The 21,405-nt window shown below is 41.7% G+C and overlaps 1 protein-coding gene across 4 annotated transcripts in view; it reads left to right on the forward strand.

Annotated features, from left to right (window-relative positions):
• Positions 1 to 21,405, forward strand: part of MAP2K4 (mitogen-activated protein kinase kinase 4) — a 77,708-nt gene that overhangs the window by 18,247 nt on the left and 38,056 nt on the right. For 2 of the 4 annotated variants that reach the window (XM_061391110.1, XM_061391111.1), the window contains one exon: positions 10,904 to 11,006. The exons of 1 other annotated variant lie outside the window; for it this stretch is intronic. In XM_061391110.1, coding sequence (XP_061247094.1) covers positions 10,904 to 11,006 — 103 coding nt within the window. Of the gene's footprint in view, positions 1 to 10,903; positions 11,007 to 19,323; positions 19,994 to 21,405 lie in introns of those variants that run through there. One more of the 4 variants, XM_061391112.1, reaches the window with a different exon arrangement.

Consider the following 21,405-nt stretch of genomic DNA (forward strand, 5'->3'; position numbering starts at 1 on the left):
CCTGTGTTCCAGTTGGCAGTCACCTTCTCAGTGACTGGTTTATGCTTGTTCAACACGTGTCGTTATTCACCTTTCATTAAAATGACAGTTTCTTAAGTGGCTTTTACCTGTCACTGTCCCTGTTCAGTCACCCATCTTGTAACTACAGGATGAATGTCTCCCTGTGGTGGTGTTCTGATACGGCTTTGACCTTGCACAGTGGTGAATAACAAACCCGAGAAACCTCCATCAGATGTCTAGGGTAATGCAGCGCTGAAATAGAAAAAGTTGGTTGAGTGTATAAAAGATGATCACAAATCTTGCAACTGAAGGCAGTTAAAAATGCCAGTTGTTTTTTTTTTAAGCCGGAGGATGGTGACTAATGCTTGTGTCATGAAGTTCTGTCAGTTAGGTGCACTTCTTTAGTTAAAGTTTGCTGGCTAATTTTTTTTAGAGAACCTACCTAACTTCTAGCTATGCTTCGTTTGATTAATGTGAACCAAAGAAGCAACAAATTAGATCTATCAGGAAGTACGGACAAAGCCCCCAATCGAGACGTCTGAGTGAAGCTATTTGTCCTAAGGGTGTTAAATCAAAATTTGAGCTTGGATTATTCATTTATTCAAGAAATATTTGAGTCCCTGTGATATGCAGGTGCTATTATAAAAAGTCACCGGAGTGCTAAATCTAATTTCCAGTGGTCAGAAGTCATCCATATGAGTATGTAGGTTCTGAGCGTGAAAATGCTTTTGTTCAGATGTTGACCATGTCCCCGAAGAAGCAAGGGGTTGTTATATAATAAATGAGGTATGCTCTTGAGGACTAGTTTAACATTATATGTTGTAGGCCTTTTGGCCCCTCCTCTAACTATGGATGATATTTTAGAATTGGAGAAACTGTCCTTGAGATATAGCGTCCCTTCTGCTTTAGGTGGCACAAGCTGAAGGCTCACAGGTTTGGGTAGCATAAAAATATCAATTTATAAATACTGCTGAAAATAAGGAAAGATTTACTTCTTGATGTTAACTTCTTTTGCCTTTAGTAAATCTTAATATTCCTCACTTTTCACTGTTTCGCATTTTGACACTGAGGTATTTTCTGACCCTACACAGTCTTCCAGCATCAACTGTGCAACTCAGTTCTGACACTGTCTGCCTGGGGTTAGCATCACATCTCACAGGTGAAAGGGTTCAGCCCCATAAAGTGGCCCTGACTTCAGATCCAGCTGCAAATGGGGTGCCCAGGCTGCACACATTTCTCCCTGGCTGACTGCATGTCACAGGGTTCCCTTAGCACCTCCCCGCCCCCCCCCCCCCCCCCGCCAGGGTTCACTTGTTTGCTAGAACAGCTCACAGAACTCAGAAGAACACTTCACTTATGTTCACCAATTTATTATAAACGTGTGTAAGTCAGGAAGAGCCAAATAGCAGAGGCTAGGGCAAGGGATGGAGAGAGAGAAGGGCATAGCTTCCCTGCCTTCTCTGGGTGCATCATCCTTCTATCTCTTCTGTCTGTTTGCCAACCAGGAAGCTCAGAGCTAATTTTAGGGAGTTTTTATGAAACTTTCATTGCAAAGGTATGACTGATTAAATCGTTGACCTTTGGGAATTGAACTCAGTCTCCACACCCTCTCCCTTCTTTGGTGGTTGGTGGGTGGGGCTGAAAGTTATCACCCTCTGATCACTTGACTGGTTTTTCTGGCCACCAGCGCCCCCCATCCTGAAGTTCTGTACGCCCTCCCCACCCTCCACCTAATTAGCATAAACCCTGATGTAGTGGAAGAAGGCTTGTCATGAATAATAAAAGATGTTTATTACTTAGGAAATTCCAAGGGTTGTAGGAGCTCTGTCCTAGGAGCCTCAGACAAATATCACGTGCATTTTTTTTTTTTTTTTAGTTATTGATACATCACAGATAGTGTCTGTAGCAAAACCTCATGCATACAGCAGACACATAGCTTTGAATCAGTACAGTTTCTAGACAGGCTAATCTGGAGTTAACCTGGAAGGAAGAGTGGGTACCTACCCACTGTCTCTTTGGCCATTGGATAGTTGATTTTCTGTTGTGAAAAGGATCAAGATGTCCTGTCTGAGGACTGAGTGGTACCTCCAGTGTGATGCTAAATTGTCTGTAAAAGAAACAGCTTCCTTTATCCTAATCTACTTGCTAATTTAGAGAATTAGTTGAGAAAAGTTAATTATTTATGACTGTGTGGGAATCCTTATTGGTATTTTAGGCTGATAAGGAGAGAAATTAGATGAAGAAATTAACAAAATGACAAAAATCTGGCTTTGTTGCATGAGAGTCCCTTGAACTGCAAGGAAATCAAACCAGTCAATCCTAAAGGAAATCAGTCCCGAATATTCATCGGAAGGACTGATACTGAAGCTCCAATACTTTGGCCCCCTGATGCAAAGAAATGACTCATTTCTTTGCATCAAAATGATGCTGGAAAAGATTGAAGACAGGAGGAGAAGGGGATGACAGCATGAGATGATTGGATGGTATCACCAACTTGATGGACATGAGTTTGAACAAGCTCTGGGAGTTGGTGATGGACAGGGAAGCCTCGCAAAGAGGCAGACACAACTGAGCAACTGAACTGAACTGATAATGGTATTATTCTAAGTAAACTCTGTAAGGAGAAGTCAGATCTGGTTTTTTTAGGAGCTGCCCAGTCGAGTTCCTGCTGTTGGCTGAAATGGTCACCTCCTTAGCCTTGTGTCCTGGAACCACTCACTGGAGCTCTAGGTCAGTGGCACTTGCTTTGCCTTCATTGTGTCATGCACATGTTCTTTTCTTAGCACTGTGGTGCATATAAAAAAAGGTGTGAAGCACTGATTGGAAAAATACTGACTATTATTAGAAAATATGGTGAATGTGCTTGTTTCATTTATAGGTGGTGGGAAGTTAAAATGGTGATGGTAGGATGTTGTGGGTTTGCCACACAAGAAAAATAAATGTGATATAAGACCAGAGGGCACTTTGTTACCTGTTAGAGCTCAAGCATACCGTTGTGGGAACACCTGCACCTCTGCCTCCACGGTAAGGCTGGTGGAAGCTTCTGCGTGGCCTCAAGGTGTTGGAAACTGAAACAAGCCCTGTGACTCTTTTTGGCACAGTTTTCCTAAGTTTGCATATTATGTGACTTGTCCCACTAGAAGGAGGGCCACTGTGGATGGTTTTCCAGAAATCCTAACAGATTGGCGCATGCTGAGACAGTAACTTCAGACTTTGGGAAACCTGAGGGGTCTAATGGGGAGGCCTGCCCATCTCAGGAGAAGGGAGCTGTCTAACCATCAGCGTAGAAAGTTTTGTTGGAGTTGATCAACACGGCGTTGGCCACCGAGCTTCTGTGTGGAGGGAAGTAGGGTAGGTGTGTCGTGGGCTAGGCCTTTTGTACGGGGACCGTGAAGGACGAAGGTATAACGGAGATGCTCAGTAAGCTGGAGACATGTGAGGGACTCAGAATTCTCAGCGCGTCTGTCTGCCTCTCCCTCCGCGCTGGGACAGAGGTATGCTGACGGCCATGGCTGCCACCACTCTGCATCCATTTGGAACCTTCGCAGCTGGAATTCCCACTGTTAGGGTCCCATGGTGGCTGTGCTTGCACTGCCATTGGAGCAGGGCATTGTGGAGGGAGGGAATTGCCTTGGATAGCGATTCCTGTTTTCTTGGAGATTAAAATATTGTTAATTTAGCTGATTCCCAATCATTGGACCACCAGGGAAGTCTGCATACTTATATTTTTAAGGCCTTTTTTTTTTTTTTTTTTTTAACGTGTTCTCTCGGCCTCAGCAAGGTTAGTTTTAGAGAATAGATCGGTCGCTTTTAGAAAGTTCTGGTGTCAGGAGCAAGGAAGTTATAATTAAAATAGAAAAGAAAAGAAAAAAAAAACCCTTAGTGTAGAAAAACTGAAACAGAAAAGCAGAAAAAAATTTAAAAATCACTGATGATTTTAGCACTATGAATTAATTAACAGTGATGTTCTGGAGAGTGTGTATATAAATTATATACACATGTGCTTTAGTAAAATGATAGTTTATTAGACACATTACACACTGCCTGATTAAAAGGGGGAAAAAAAGCCCTTAAACTATTAACGTTAGTTCTAATGTTAGTAGTCTTTTGTGGTGTGTTTTCTTGGTGGTAGTGTGGTATTCCCAATGTGGGTGTGCCATATTTTTTATAACTCATCTAACACAAATATCTCTGCTTTGGATAACTTTCTTTGTTTAGTCTTTAACTTCCTAAAGGACGGACACTTAGGGATGGAGTTATTGGCTTAGCCATCAGGACACTTTGAGGTGTTCTGTAGGTATCACCCTCTAGAAACTGGGCCAGTTAACATTCATTCACAGCAGCGCATCGTTTGTTCTTTTGTTTGTCCGTGTTCGTCTGCTGACTGAAGAAGTGTTGAGGATTTATGTGTCTGGTGTAATTCTTGGGCCACTGAGGCACATGAGAAGTAGTTTCTGCACTGCTGGAGCTGAGGTGGGTAATGGACACCACCTGACTACACACAGCTGTGAAGGTGCAGCTGTGGTAAAGTCCCTTGGGGACCGCTGCCTATCATACCTTCATGAACTTTGATATTAGGGCTCTCTATTTATGTGTGGTATTTAAGGCAAAAATTGAATTTTATTTTTTAAATAAAAAAAATTGAATTTTATTTTTGGATGACTAGAAGAATTTGAAATTTTTTTTCATGTTAATGGCTTATTTCTATTCTATTTGTATTCTTTCTTTTGTTAATTACCCATTCATGCCGTTTGTGTATTTTCTAATGGGGATATTTGCTGTCATTGATTGGTAAGGCCCTTATACCCTCTCCTGGTGTGTCATTGCAGAAGGTAGTGGCTTCAACTGAGGCTCTGCAGTTCAGACAGAGGGCTTCCCTCTTTGCCTCTCAGTGACCCTGGGGTCCTCACAGCAGAACTTGGGTATGTGGAGGTCCAAAGCCAAGATTCTGTCTGCATGGTGGTGTGGACAGGCTTCTCAGGTCCTGCAAATTTTAGTAGAGCCTGGACATTTATGCTGTACTGGTGATCCTGGGAGGGTCTTCCTGAACTGGCTGGCTTCCTGGGTATTTTTGAGGAGTTTGGACTAATCAGGATTTGGCCAGTTTAGTTGGAGGAGTTGCATTTGTTTGCTGGTTATTGACATCCCGTCTGTGTTAGTCCTTATCACAGCAGTTCCGACACGTAAGGGACAGTTTGTAATCTTGGTTTTACAGATGTGTGGATTACTAGACCACAGAAATATCCCTCTTTTTATCTTCATCACTATTTCATTGATGCTCACTTAATATCTAGCGAAAGTACTTTTCTTCCCTATCCCTCCCACCACAGTCCCTTTTAATTTTGGCAGGATACCAAAGGCAGTCGTCTTTGTGGGTGGGTCAGTGCTTTGTCCTTTTGTCCCCTCGCCTGGCAGACTGGCTTGCATATAAGTGTGACATTTCTGCACCTCTGGCTACATAACTTCTTTCATTGGACTTCCCTCAAATCCATCTTACACACACAAGTGTTAAAATGTGATGAAGGGGCTGTTGGTTTCTTAAACTCAGCACAGTCCAGTTTCCAGAATACTTACGTAAATGGGTGAGTGACAGTGTTTTGTTTTATTGATGAGAGCTCAGAGTTCTAAGTGAGATCTTATTAATTTTTGGATGTTGCTTACCCTTATGTACCAAATTCTGGAAGAGGAGGAAGCAATGTAATGTTAGCTGATAGTGGCTCGTTTAATGATTGGAATGCCTGGGACTGTGAGCCTAGAATGGACAAAGTTGCCCATTTCTCCTGATTCCAAGTCAATGTCCTTCCTCTCTTACTCTTTTGAGTTCATGATATAAGAGAGAGTACTTGTCACGGTAGTAATGGAGGCAGAAAAGGGCATGAAAGTAAACTCTGCCACTTTATTTCCTCATTTCTGAAGTTGTTTGAGGTTGCATAGTTGCAATTGTCTTCCTCTTTTCCGGTGATTACAGATAACTTGAAAAATTACTCTGGATATTCTGTTTTGCAAATGACGTTACTCGGAGCCAAGGGAGAAATGAGAATTTAAGGCAGTTCTTTTCCCCCACCCTTGGTGGGGTGCTCTGAACACTTGTAGATCAGTCGCTAGTATTCCTGGAGGTATGATAGGAGTGCTCTGTTGTAGTTAAGGTTCCCACCTACTCTTGGCCATGGTTCTGGGGAGTCCCCTGTGGTGGCAGGGTGCTTCCTCCAGAGAGACTGATCTGATCACCTTTCCATCATTTCTGCCAGCTCCTCTGGCATGTGAATAGTGGCTTAAAACAGCAACTGTTTAATTCTTCATGATTATGTTTGTTATTCACACGTCTGTGTTCAGCTCGTTGGTCTGCTGGGGCTGCTTCAGCTTAGCTGGACTGGCCGGGCCTTCAGGCCTCCCGCTCCATGTGCTCCTTCATCGTCCAGGAAGCTTGACTGACCTGCTTTCCATTTAGACTCAGGAACTCTGCAGGAGGGTGAGAGTGGAACCGGCAAGGGCACATCCCAGGCCTGCCTGGAGTCAGGAGGGGGACACAGATTCCACCTGCGATGGCAGGAGCAGCCGAGTCACGTTGCAGAGAGGCATGGACACGGAGCTGTGGTTCATTGGTGGCTATTTCTGTAACAGTCTACTGCAGAAACCACAGATCTGAAAGCTGAAAGATGTCTTCCTTTCAGCCTCAATATTCAGAGTTGTTCTGTGGTCGGAATTAGAGCAAAAGATACTCCTGGGCCGTAGTGAGTATGGATATGCTTGGACAGGTCCTCTTGCTTCAGAATCGCTGTTTTGATTATTCTTGAAGATCCCATGCTTGGGAATGCTCCTCCCATGAGAACTGTGAGGAAGAAATTGTAGAGTGATGATACCGGAAAGGTTGTATAAATGTCACTGGCATCCTCTTAAGGCAGAACTTTGAAACCAGAATTTCAAGGGTGACGCAGAAAGGTTGACCCCTCTGTCCTTGGAGTGGCTGAGTAGGGCTTGAGGCTGCTGAACCACCTCGGCCAGGTTCGGGGCCAGCTGTGGTTCTTATTTTCTCCCTGCATTAAACAGATGTCCTCATTGTCATATAAATTGTGGCATGAAAAAAGTCAGACAGCCTTGCCCTAAAGGACACAGCAGCGCTCTGGGAATATGACTGGATGAAGACACATACTGTTTTCCTTATCAGTCAGGGTTTCTGGGTGCAAACAGTAGAAACTGATTCCAGCTGATTTAACCCACGCTTTTTGTTGTCTGGGTCTGTCCCTGTCAGATTTATTCCCAGATCCCATATAGAAAATAGGTTCACATCAGTAAACATGTGAACCTATTTTCTATATCAGGCACTGAACTTGGGTTTCAGGTATACAAAGACAGTCTTCTCTATGGGAAACTCCTTCCATATAAATAAGGCGTTTGACCTGCCTTGTTTCTATCCTACTGCAGATAAAGGGGGAGGGTCTGTTTATTTCTGTTGATTGGTTAGGAATTTATTATTTGGTGACAGTCTTACCAAAGGGAGGATTATAATCACAAATTTGTAGTCTTTCTTGATAGTGACTTTAAATTACTTGTAAAGCTATTTTAATCCCTGTTAGCTTCTAAAAATCTCCACTAGCCATCTATAGTATCCTTATACTCTTTTCTGCCTGTTGCAGGCAATAGAAAAAAAAAATCCATATTGATCCAATATCCTGTTTGTTTGTAGTTTTGTCAAAATATCTGAATACATGGTGACAGGTTGCCTTTAGGGTTTAGTTTTTTGGGGCCCTTGAGAAAGAGAGGTAAAGACAAAAAAGATCAGAACTAAGAAAGGTTCTTACTTAGAGAATGAATATAGAGGAAGAGATGCTTAAACAAGCAAACAAAAAGGCTCATGCCTACATTCAGAAATAGCCCTTAAAGTATTATAGAAGCTGCCTCTTTCTAGCTTACCGTCCACCTCACCTTTGATGGCCTTTCTGGGGTGTTCATTGTCCTCTTAAATGTGGGGTGCACTGCTGAGAATGGGTCATGTAACTCAATCTCAGACTCTGAGTCATTGCTGGTTATAGATACTTTGAACTTTTATAGAACTCTTTAGTGTATTTTGTTGGTGAAAGATCAAAATATATACTTGGACTGTTTTTAAGGTAGCTGCAGATGTTTCTGAAGTCGAGTGTGTTTAAATCTCATTTATGTAAGTTAAGTCACATTCTGTTCCTTGTGTGCATGTTCATTTATATAGTAAATGTCCTTTAAGGACCCTAATTTATTTTTGTTTAATGTGAATGCAGTGTGAAAAGGAATCTGTGTGTGTGTATGGTTGTGTGTGTATTATATAAAAATATTTATTTTCAAAAGAGCAGTTTGAGTAAGTTTTAATTATAGTCACGTGTTTTATTTGCCTACAAAGGTTAGCTACTGTCCTGTCAAGTTGGGCTTTTGCAGAGAGGGCTAGTTTGAGTGTCTGTCTTTGGACAGTTTTCACAGTGATTCTGTGTTCTGTTATTGTCCTTAGCATTTAATCTTTTATCACTTTTTCACCCTGCAGAGAATATGGGTGATGTACCAGTCAGTTTCAAACACACACACGACAGGTGGTGTTCAGCCTTTGATTTGGGGAGTTTGTAAGCATTGAGCTAATTCAAATTTATGATCACACAGGTTCTTAATTTGCCATATAAGGTGTCATTCATCGATGCCAGTATTTTGGGGGCCACCTTTTCTGCCCACTACCATCTGCCTCTGGTCCCTATGTAATTACATCTGTCCCACATGCAAAATACATTCGGCCTCCTCAACATTTCCCAGAAGTCTTGGCTCATTACCAAATCAGCTCAAGTCCAGACCTTGTTTAGACATCAGCTAAATCAGCTCACCATTCCCAAATCTCGTCATTGGAAGCATCTCAGTCAGGTATGGGTGAGGCTCTGGAGTATGATCCATCATGACACCAGCTTCTTCTCCATCTGTGAACCTAGTAACTAGACGATGAATTATCTGCTTCCAAAAAATGTACAGTGGTAGGTTAGGCAGTGGATAACCATTAGGGAGATTTTCATTCAAAAAGGGAGAAAACTGAAGGCAGAAAGGAGTGAGCAGGCAGTCACAAATAATTTCAGAATCTAGCAGGGCCTGCGAATGGTCCTCCACCTTTAAACCTTCCTTAAAGACAGTTTGCAGGACATGAAAGAACTTACTCATTTAAAGCTGCTGCTTGTTTGCTGCTGAACCTCTTCCCAAAGGTTTTTCTTCTATCAGTACTATATTTTGCTAGTGATTCTTTTATCTAGTCATCTGATCACCATATTATCATTAAAAGGATAAATATATGTGTACAAAAATAAAACCTCTAAACTTTTCAGTTTCACGTGAACAAAAGTTTTAACTGTTTTTGGTGTCACTAAGTACCTTTCATAATTTTTTCTCAGTTTTGTGTAACTTTTCATACCCTTGCCATTTTTTGTATTTTTTCTTGATTTGTGGGATGTTATATGTAGTTATATATAGTTAGTTTTTGATTTTATATGGCAAGAATTTTCCAAGTCTTTATTTAACTTTTTAAAGTTTTGTTTTTGCATATTTAATACCTTTTGCATGTATAGTTTGAATATCCCTTCTCTACTTGCGATCAAATTAAAAATTATTATTATCTTTTTTTAAAAAGGCACCCAATAGGACAACTTCTGTGGAAAATTCACATTGTACTCTGCTTATTTCTGACAGTGGGCTCCTTAGGAATCACTGTTATCCTGTATCAAGGCATGTCCCTGGGAGCCGCTCCTGGAGCCCCATAGGAGCCCCGTGCTCCTGCCCTGTGGTCCTGTCCTGCCAGCGTGGTGCTCTCAGCCTTCCAGTCTCCTCAAAGCCCTGGGCCGAGTGGGTTGAGCCCTCTGACCCCTCTTCTGAATCCACTGAGGCAGGAAGGGGTTTGGATGGGAGAGATGTTGTTGGAATAGGTAGATCTGTGTATGATACATTGTGAAAAATGAATGTTGTAAAATGTATCCTTAATGTGTACATGCAACCAAGATGTACTAAAAATGAGGAAAAACCCAACTCTGTTACAAAATTTCCATATAGTAAACCCCTACACTAATGATTTTGTAAGATTTATTGACATAGGAAAAAAATGCATCTGTGACTAAAGCATGTTGCAAATCAGTACTGTGGCCTGACTTTGTAGAGGGAAAAAGATATCTGTGTAGAAAATAGTCTGCAATAGACAACGGTTATTTTGGGATAATTGGACTTTTAAGTGTATATACAAGTTTTTAAAACCCTATATACTTATAGGTGTATATATAATATTACATATTTTTGTTTATCTTTTCTGAATTTTCTGGCTTTTCTGTAAAGGACTTTTTAAAAAGAAATATAAAACATTGATAATTTCTCTCTTCCCAAGCCAAATAAATTGCCCCAGAGAAATGATGGTTTGGCTTGCCCGTGTTATTAACTTGAAATTGACTGTTCCATGATGTTTTTAGCATCATGGTTGTGAAATGCTTTATATTCTTTACTCAGTTGTTCATATTGCATTTGAGGGGAAATGATTTTTATTAAACTAAAGAATTAAACCGTAACACTGGAAAGGTACTGATACTTTAGTATTTTTCAATATATCTGCCGAGGAGAATGATTTTTATAGTGGTATTTTTACATGCAAAAGCCTTAGCACCTCTGAACAATATAAACTGAAAGCACTGAGTGCTGTTTTCTGTTCTTTTGGAGACAGTGAGTGATTTGTGGTTAGTAACAACGTTGGATCATTTTTATTTACTTTTTCTTAATTCTGAGAAATTCTTGGCCACCTCTCAAAATATTACATTAACTATATGTTAAAGCAGAATTTCCTTCGTCTTGGTGTGAATTTCTTATGCCCTCAGAATCCTACCTGTTTTATAGTACTTGAAACTTTTACTTTTTATTTGTTATTTCTTAGGTAAACGCAAAGCACTGAAGTTGAATTTTGCAAATCCACCTTTCAAATCTACAGCAAGGTTTACTCTGAATCCCAATCCTGCAGGAGTTCAAAACCCACACATGTGAGTATTCCTGGTAATCAAATAAAAGGCTCAACTCAAGCAAAGGTTTTAAAGTTATTGTTATTTTATCAATTTTTGCAAGTCAAGGGGTTGTTGTTTCTCCTATTATATGGGCCATTTGAAATATTGCTATTTGGACTTAGAAAAGCTGTTGATCCTATAGTCTGAAGTAGGCAAACACAATTTTCCTTTCTAAAGTTTTACTTGAAGAAAAGAGCTGAAGATTCAGATACTTTTATACTGTTTTAATTTCTCTCACTGAACACTGAGAGTATTGTTAATACCCCTCCTTCTGGATTTCCAGTTGAGTTGTGAGTAGTATTCAGAAGGGTGGAGACGTGCACAAATCACCCCCACTCACAGGTGACAAAGCTGACTCCCATTCTGAACATACCTAGTGCCCGTCGGATTTCCGTGTCATAGTAAGTGGAAAGAGTATGTGCATGTCAATGTGCAGGTGTTAGTGATTCTTTAAAAACTGAAAAATAGAAATGACATTATCTTAATAGCACTTCACTGAAAAGTATTAAAAATATATTGGTTAATGTAAAACATTCTTATTACAATATTTTACAGAAACCTTTGAATCGAAGTGAAGTGATGTGTTAAATAATAGTGGCTTCTCCTCAAACCTGGCAGGAACATGAAGGGTCAGAGCCAGCAGATTTACATTTCTACTCATGTCCAGAAAGAAAAAAATTTCACGCATTTCTAGTATTGAGAACTATAAAGCAAGTGGTGGAGGACACAGTTAAAAAAGCTGTCAGATCCATTAGTTTATAGCTTTGTAATAATTCCTCAACACTTTGCATTCAGACTTTATTAGACTACAGATATGTTTATTCTTTCCAAAGAGGCGCGTTTATTGCTGTTTTCTTTTGAAATTGGGCATGCACAGTCACATTGGTAGAAGAGTGTCTTGCAGTAGGGATGCTGAAATATTTTTAAAGCATCAGTGTCTAGAAGGAAGGAATATATGTATGTGTATGCTCTTAGGCTTACACCTGTTACCTTAAGGGAAATGAAAGGTATTTTAAATGAAAACTGAGTAGCAGTTTATTTGGCTGGGCATGGTGTCTGTCAGCTTTATTAGACTACTTCATTAGACTGCTGTTCCCAATGAGGTTTCTTGTCAGAGCTCAACCTTTTTACCTTCTCCGAAACATATTGAGGAAGGAAATTCTTAGTATTGCCTAATTAGTCCAAGCTCCAGCAGCAAGGAAACACTCAAAAGAACCTCCTTCCTCTTTTCCTAGAATTTCTAGTGAAAGCTAGTACAAAGCTAATTCCTGAACAAAGTCCATTTCTGTTACCTTGGTTGCTAATTGAACCTCATGTTTGACATCTGAGAAAGAAAAGATATGTAGTAATCGCCGAACTTAACAAATCTTTCTTTCATTTTTTTTTTTTTAAAGCCCCCTTGGACAAAGAGAAAGACAACCTGATTTGCATTTAGAACTTAGAAAAACATTCCCATATCTGTACTCTCTTCTCTCACGACTTCTTCATGTCTAGGGGAATTCATGGACAATATTTTTTTTTTTAAACAGTAAACAGTATGAAAGTAAACGTTCTTCCAAAATTTAAGTCAATCAGGTCCCTCCTTCCCCTCGGCCCTTTCTCTTTTTTAAACCTACTACTTCATAGTAGTCCTGTAACCAGCTAGGTTTCTTTCTTGTCTCTTCTCAGCAGGTGTTAAAAGTTAGAGAGGACACAGTAATAGACATTTTTACTTTGTGGTAGACTCTTTGGAACTTGATTCTGGTATGTACACGATTTAGACCCTGCCGTTGAGTTTTGTTATTGGCACTGGTCTGTACCTGGATTGGGAATAGGCAACTACCAAAATTGATACTCGTCAAAGACAGTTCTTCGCTGCTTAGTGGACTGGCATATCTCCTACCTCCCACCCACCTCCATGGGGCTCCTTCTGTGTCATCTCAGGGCTCATCACTGTAAAGGATAAGTTTGCAATTAGAAAATACAACTTGCAGTATGTAGGGGCTTTGAAAAAGATGTTTAGCTGCTCAGTCGTGTGTGACTCTTGGTGAGTCCATGGACGGTGGCCCACCAGGCTCCTCTGTTCCTGGGGTTTTCCAGGCAAGAATACTGGAGTAGGTTGCCATTTCCTCCTCCAGGGGATCTTCCCCACCTAGGGAAGATAGCACCTCTGTGCCAAAATGTTTCCTTCTCCTAAAATATCCTTGCATTCAGTGTTGTTTGTTTTTAACTTTAGTTGTAGATATAAATATAAACTTTAAAAATGAGCTTAGAGCACGATTAGATGAAACGTGAGCAGCTAATGAAGTTAAGCTTCGTCCCAGGCACGAGTTTCAGGCCCTTTTTGGCGTTGTGTGGGTGCAGGATTCTGTGGAAGATTGAAAAAAACAAGACAGTGGCCTTACTTTCTGAGAAATAGCAATTTAAATAAAATTTCAAGAAGACAGCAATTCGAGAAGTAAGGCATGGGGTAGTACAGATCAGGTGTCAAATGAGTGGTGCAGGAGGGGCAAGAGCACTTGCAGATAAACAACCTGGAGAATGTCACGGAGGACCAAGGTTTGAACTGGGTTTTGAAAGCCCCGTGGAGGAGCTCAGGTGGAGAAAAGGGGGAGAAGGGCATTCTGGTGAGTGTCGGTGCACGATCCATTTGAGGGAGCCGTGCTAGGTCCGTTTCACTGTAGCGGAGGTGCTACTTGCAGATGACAGATTCCTCTCTCGCTTTGCGCACTATGTCCTTATTGTTGGTGTTCTACAGTTATATCAGAGTATGCTTAGGTTTGGGTCACCTTCTGTGTACTGGATGAATGGTTTTAGTCTGAAGATTCTTGTTCTCTGTTTCCGAGTTCCTGCTGCTTTTCTTTTGAAGATTCTTTCATGTTTCTCCTGTTCTCTCCTCCTGAAGTGTGTGTTATTTCGTTTCTCTAAATTTGTATTCTGAATTCATATCCCTGAATTCCCCGCGTGTTTGACTTTTCTATTTTTTAATCTTTGTTTTCTTGCTTTATATCCCAGGAGATTTAAAAATTTTTCTGGCCCTTCTATAGAATGTTCTATTTTGGCAATTGACTTTTATGTCTAAGAGTTGATTCTGGCTTTTTTCTTGGTATTTTATTCTTAATTTATGGATGTAAAATCTGAAATTTAAAAATTCTCTTCGGTTCTCTAGGTAATCTGTTTCCTCAAGGGACACTGTTTGTTTTGTCTTTCTCTTTCGTGTTAGCTTTTTTCCACATGTCTAGTAATTCTTGCTTGTCCATTGATAGTTAAGGATGAGGAACTTAGAAAGCTTATTGGAGGCTCTGATCATAGACGGTCAGCTGGTGGGCTTGCCTTGACTTTTCTGTGAGTGGTTTGAGTACTGGTTGTTAGGCCAGGAATATTCTAGATGCCATACTGAAGAGGCCAACATTTGCCCCCTTAGGCTTTGTTTTTTTCCAGATAGTATTTTTATTTTCCTTAGAGACATGTTCTCTTTTCATTTGGGGTTGAATGTGGGGGGACAGGAGATGCTGGGTAAACCTTTCTTTTAGAAAGAGTTTTAATCAGCTCTTGAGTTTCTGGGCCTTCTTCCTGCCCAGCTGTGGTTCCTAAGGTCATGTTGGAAGCACTACCTGCCTCTTGTCTTTGCTCTGTGCTCCTCTCTTACCATGTGTTGTGGCTGGCGATTTTCTATATTTCAATTTTTTTAAAAAACTCTTATTATGGAAAGCTGTAAATATATCCAAAACTGGAATATGGTAGATGAATCTTTATGTATTTATCAATCAGCTTTAGCAGTTAATATGGCCACTATTATTCCTTTGCCCTCCCTAGTTTTAACCAAACCTCAGACATGTTATTCCATCTACAAATATTTTAGGATGTGTTTCTAAGAGATAAGGACTCCTTTTAAAAAACACAATTATAATATTATCATTTTAATATCAAATAAGTGATTACTTCATCACTTTTTTTTCCCCAGGAGTTTGAAGCAGGAGCTTAACAAGGTTTTGTACTGCTCTTGGCTGGTACGTTTTTGAAACTGTAGAGTCCCTTCTCTTGGAATTCGCTAGTTTTGCTTTGTCTACATATTTCGGTGTGCTTCAAGGTATTCAGAAATTTGCCTAAATCTCTGTTTCTTTATTTCCTTTTGTTTTTTTAAGTCATTCTTTTCTTGTGTGTCCTTAAAGAATAAGACCACCTGAACAAGAAACCTTGGCTTTTATTTATCATTGGTTAAAATTATAGTATTTCCGACATGCACACACAAAAAATGAGTGGTATAGTAGAGATTCTTGTACCTACAGCCTAGATATAACACATCTTTAACATTTTGCCCTTTGGCTCTTTAAATGAAAGATTAAGCTGTAAAATTACAGAGTACATAGGAAAATGAAAGGAAAAAATGTGTATCTGTCTTCCTTTACATTTCTATCAGGATTGGATCATACTCAGCAGCGTACATGTTTCTGATACCCCAAGGGTGGTTTTACGAATGTGGCAGATGTATGCTGAAGTCATATTCTATATATAAAATTTGACAGGAACAGAAGTAGGTGCTCCACTGCCGTGGCCTGTGCTTTCATTGCGTCACATCTGAGTGATGTGTGAGTGCTCTCAGTGCTCCACTGCTGTGGCCTGTGCTTTCATTGCGTCACATCTGAGTGACGTGTGAGTGCTCTCAGTGTGCTGAATCATTTGGAGTGCACCACATACCATTGTGATTCTAAAAAAACAGCCCTTTTATCTTCACAGCATAGCAGGATTGTAAAGAAGAAACACTAACTCAAAAGCTAATGTTGGAAATAAATAATGATGAGTAAAGATACATTTGGGGGTTTAAGCTAAACATTTTGAAACCATATGTTGTAAATTTAGGGGGCTCTTTTTCTGTTGAGACCAAGAAGATCTCTAGGATCTGATTTATCTTTGTTACATTGGAACAGAAAAAGGCTCACTTGTGCCCTGGAACATCTAGGAAGTAATTTTATAAGAAGTTTTGAAGTCACCAGTTAATCACTAGTGTTAATTCCATGCTGTGCCTACTTAATAGAGCTGCATCTTAGAATGTAATTATAAATGACGTAGGCTCTTATTCCTGGTTAAATTGTGGGAGCTTTATCTTCTCAACTTATTCTTTATGTTCTCAACTTATTATCTTGGGTCAACCTTTTCATTAATGTGGGAGTCCTGGTTTCTGCCTCAGCATCGTCGTGGTCTCTGTGACCATCTGTGTGTCACTCAACTCTGATCTCAGTTCAGGCACTGAATTAGGGTAATGACTTACATTCTTTTATATGGTGAATGGCAGGGAACAGGGGAGAGGAAATGAATAGGAATCAAGCCAGTTTCGTGCTCTTTTCTTGAAGTAAAGATCTCCTGCACGAGCCTGACAGGCTGTTTGTGGAGGTGGGAGAGACGTCTGTGGCGGTGTCCACCTTTGTTCCCCAGCGTAGTCCCAGGACATCAGCGTGAGCGTAGAAGCGCTTTTCTCCATTTGAAGTGTTTAGTCACACTCATTTGGAATCACAGTCATTTGGAATCTCTACGTTTCTGTGGTGGGGCTCTTTTACATAATGGCAGAAATATTTATAGGTACAAATCAGTGTATGTTCAGTCGCTAAGTTGTGTCTGACTCTTTGTGACCCCATGGACTGTAGCCCACCAGGCTCCTCCTCTGTCCATGGGATTTCCCAGGCTGGAATACCAGAGTAAGTTGCCATTTCCTTCTCCAGGGGATCTTCCCGACCTAGGGATCGAACCTGCATCTCCTGCCTTGCAGGTGGATTCTTTTTTTTTTTTTTAATGTATTTATTTATTTTAATTGGAGGCTAATTACAATATGTGGTGGTTTTTGCCATACATTGACATGAATCAGCCATGGGTGTACATGTGTCCCCTCTGTCCCAAACCTCCCGCCCCATCCCATCCCTCTAGGTTGTCCCAGTGCACCTTGGGCTTTGAGTGCCCTGCTTCATGCATTGAACTTGGACTGGCAATCTGTTTCACATATGGTAATATACATGTTTCAATGCTATTCTCTCAAATCATCCCCCCCTCGCCTTCTGCCACAGAGTCCAAAAGTCTGTTCTTTACATCTGTTTCTCTTTTGCTGTCTTGCATATAGGGTCGCCATTACCATCTTTCTAGATTCCATATATATGTGTTAATATACTGTATTGGTGTTTTTCTTTCTGACTTAATCCACTCTGTATAATAGACTCCAGTTTCATCCACCTCACTAGAACTGATTCAAATGCATGTTTTTAAATAGCTGAGTAATATTCCATTGCTGTGATGTGCCACAACTTTTTTATCCACTCGTCTGCTAAGGGTCGTCTAGGTTGCTTCTGTGTCCTAGCTATCGTAAACAGTGTGCAGGTGGGGTCTTCACCACTGGTGCCCCCTGGGAAGCCCATGCCCCTCTGTGCTTCATCGTGTCCAGTGCTCCGTACCTCCACGGACTGTAGCCCGCCAGGCTCCTCTGTCTGTGGAATTTTCCAGGCAAGAATACTCCCAGTTAAAAAATGCTAAATGTGTCAAAATCTGTGGGGTAATTACTTATTTTTGGCTGGCTTAGATTTACTGCAGCAAACTTCATTTTTCTTACTGTAGCAAAATATGGGTCACATAAAATTGAGCATCCTAACCGTTTCTTAGTGTACAGTTTAGTAGCATTAAGTGCACTCGTGTTGTTGTGTATCCGTCACCACCATTCATCTCCAGAGCTCTTTTATTTTCTCAGACTGTAACGCTGTGTCCATTGAACACTGACGCCCCATTCCTCTTTCTTCTGGTCTCTGATAGTTACCGTTTTAATTTTATTCTCTGTTTCTTTGAATCTGATCACTGTAGATACCTCATATGAGTGGAATTATACAATACTTGTTCTTTTCTGTCTGGCTTATTTCACTTGACATAATGTCATTATATTCCATCTGTGTTGATACGTGTCAGAATTTTCCTCTGAGGGCTGAATGATATTTATTATATGTATATATAACATTTTGTTTTCCATTATCCATCGATGGCATTTTGGTGTTGCTGACTTTGTGGTGAGCAGTGCTACCGTGTGAGGTAATCTTTCACAGCGTTTGTTGTGGTACATCTCACAGTTCAGAGGGGTCTGATCTCGTCCTCCGTCCCCCACTCCACCTCAGCCGCGGTTCCCCTGGAGGGTCGTGCTGCCACCCTAGAGAGTCACTCGTGTAATCTTAAGCCGGACGTTTATAGCTGAGGCATTGGATGTTAATTCTGGAATATTTTTTTAAAGAAACGAATATGATAAATGCTGTTGATTTGCCTGTCTCCTGAAAATGAATTTCATTTTGGTGTTTAGTTTGGTGTTCCCACTAACTAAACTAAATCCCTGGTGGTTCATATGGTAAAGAATCTGCCTGCAGTGCAAGAGACCCGAGTTTGATCCCTGGGAGAACGAAATGGCAATCCACTCCAGTATTCTTACCTGGGAAGTCCTATGGACAAGAGGAGCTTGGCGGGCTTCAGTCCAAGGGGTCACAAAGGGTTGAACACAACTGAGTGACTAACACTTTCTTGGTGCTCCCACAGCATGGGAGGCTGTGGCAGGTTAGAAGCAGGTGAATGACAGAATCTGACTTGTGTTCTGCAGTGATGATTCTGGCTGCTGTGTGGAGTGTGTTGGAGAGAGGCTAGAACAGACTTAGAGAGACCCAGTAAGACTGCACTGGTGTAGCGGAGATGTAATGGGTGGTCATGATGTTAGGTGGATGGCAGGAGAGGTACAGGAAAATGGACAGATTCTAGAGATTGGGGGAGGTAGCATTCATTAATGAAATTGGTAATAATTCGAACGTGGGTTGTGAAGAGGGGAAGGCTTTCATGGTGACTTCCAGAATTCTGGCTTGAATGACAGGTTCAGTGGCTGTTCCTGGGATGGGGACCATTGGGTCTGGAGCTTTAGGGATGAGGGAGCACAGACAAGCAGTTCAGCTTGAGGTATGTTAAGTGTGAGCTGCCTGCGAAAGCTCCCAGTGGAGATCCCAAGGAGGTAAACATGGCACACACTCTGGTGTTGAGACTGAAAGTGTGGTACTGAGAGGGAAGGGTGCAGGTCGGGGGTGGAAAGCGGGGAGCTGCCGCCAGTGGATGAGACTGTCGGTCCAGGGCTGGACCCTGAAGAAACGTGGCGTTCAGAGGTTGGACAGGAGGAGCAACAGGCTGAGATCGGAAAGACCCTTGAGAGGCAGGAATTACATCTGTAAAGTGTGATGTTCTAGGAACGGAGCATCATTTCTGGGGGTGGGGGTGGGAGTGGGGGTGGGGGATCTGCCGAGCCTAGTGTTCTGAGGGTACTGGGAAGGCTGTTTCTACTGGTGAAGACTCCTGAGGTGCACTTTTAACTTATCCTGCTTGGGGGGATGGGGTATTAGCTGCCAGTGGAGATTGGAGCCCAAATGGGGAAAGGATCTTATGAAAATTTGTAACCTGCTGGTTTAGGGCAGCCTTCCTACCCTTTCCTGTAAAGAGCAGAGCCCAGAAAAGCCATTCCAGTAATAAGCCTTAAGTACAGCCGACAGTGATCAGCTCTTAGGGTATGTGCAGCAAGATGTAAATGTGAACGTCTGTTGCATTCTATTACTCTCTTCCTTTGTGACTAAAAACAAAGTACTTCTACTTCATAAATCACTACTTCAAAATGCTGCAGACTTGTACAGTCAGTACTTTCTGTTCACTGAATATGAATATCAGAATTTGAATGTTTATCTTTGGATTGTTTGAGCGATTCTTCTAGAAATCTTTCCTTTTTCAGCTTTTCCTTTTGCCTCATCTTGGATCTTAGCAAAGATACTCATTTTGTTAGTAGTGCCAGGAAGCAGGCAGTTTCCATGGCAACCGACAGATTGCGTTTACTGTGGAAATTTCCTGAATTAACAGAGCTGCATTGCAGAAGGATGCATAAAGCAGTGTTCATCTAGAGATCCTAAGAACATGGACACAGAAGAACAGTTGCAGTGCGGTGCAGGGTATGTGTTCCGTTTGTTTTCCTGTCTGAGGACGCTTACGCATTCTATCTATTTATATGCTGAGGAGAGAGTGAAACAGCTTGAGGCATTTTAGTGTGTGCTTGCTAAAATCAAGGAAGCTCTGGGAAGGAGGTGGAAGGGATAATTTGGGAAGAAAGAAATGTTTGACAGCATCCGGAGGAAGTCAGGGTAACAGTAAATGAAGTAGAAGAACATGATAATGAAATAAGAGGAGAAAACACATTTCCAGCTGATTAGATAATAAAGGGGTCTTATGAGAGGTAGCTGTGGACACAAGAAGATACTTATTTATCAGGGGAAAACGAGCAGGCCTTGGCAGGCTCGGGGAGTCACACTTTCCCATGCAAGCAGGAGGCCGCTGCTGAGGTAACGACTGCCGCTGGAGACCCTGCCACTGTGAGGGCACCCGAGCCGGGTGGCATGTGCGGCCTCGTGCCCTCACCGCCCTGCACAGGGAGAAAGGGGGGAGCCACAGAGGGGTCTCTCCCAGGGCATCTGGGCAGGCTTTTCCAGAAAAAGCAGGAAGTGTATCTCAAGATTAATTCCTGGAAATAAAACTATAGGATCTGGGTAGATAATTGAAATTTCTTCTCCTCCGGAGCATAATTGTAAATTTGAAAGAGAAGCGATGTGAGAAATGAATGGATAGGACTCAGATCATTTCAATGATGAGTGATACTTAGCCGACTGGATGTCATTTAGATTACGCAGTCAGCAGACTGCAGCCCGTGGGCCAGGTGTGGCCTGCTGCTGTGTTTTTGAAAATCAAGTTTAATTGGGATGTAGCCATACCCATGTAGTCATATGTTTGCCGCAGACACTTGTGTAGATGGCAAAGCCTGACGTATTTATTGTCTGTCCCTTGACAGAAGAAGTTTGGTGGCTTGTGATTCAGACAGCATGTGGGATTCCTAGGGCTGCCGGAACAAATTACCACAGACTTGGTGGCTTCAAGCAACAGGAAGGTGTCCTCTCAGGTTCGGGAGGCCAAAATCTGAAGTCTTGGTGCTGGTGGGGCTGTGCCTCATCCAAAGGCTCCAGAGCCCGCCACCCTCCCCCCCCCCCACCCCCAGTCCTGTTTCCAGCTCTGGGAGCTCCTGGCATTCCTCAGGTTTTGGTTGCACAATTCCAGTTGCCGCCTTCCAGACCTCCCTGTGCCTCTCTGTGTGTCTCTGTTTTCTCCTTTTCCGTCTCTTATAAGGACACTCATCCTTACATTTAGAGTCCTCCCTACTCCAGGACAGTCTTCTCTTGAGACCATTTTCCTACTTACACGTGTAAAGATACAGTCATCTTCTGAGGTTGCAGGGGGGACATGTCTTCTCTTGGAGCCGTGATTGAGCCCACTGCACGTGGTGTTGCAGAGCTGAGCTTTGGCTTCTTGGACCACG

The sequence above is a fragment of the Bos javanicus genome, chromosome 19 (assembly GCF_032452875.1).
Source record: "Bos javanicus breed banteng chromosome 19, ARS-OSU_banteng_1.0, whole genome shotgun sequence".
Taxonomy (NCBI): Eukaryota; Metazoa; Chordata; class Mammalia; order Artiodactyla; family Bovidae; genus Bos; species Bos javanicus.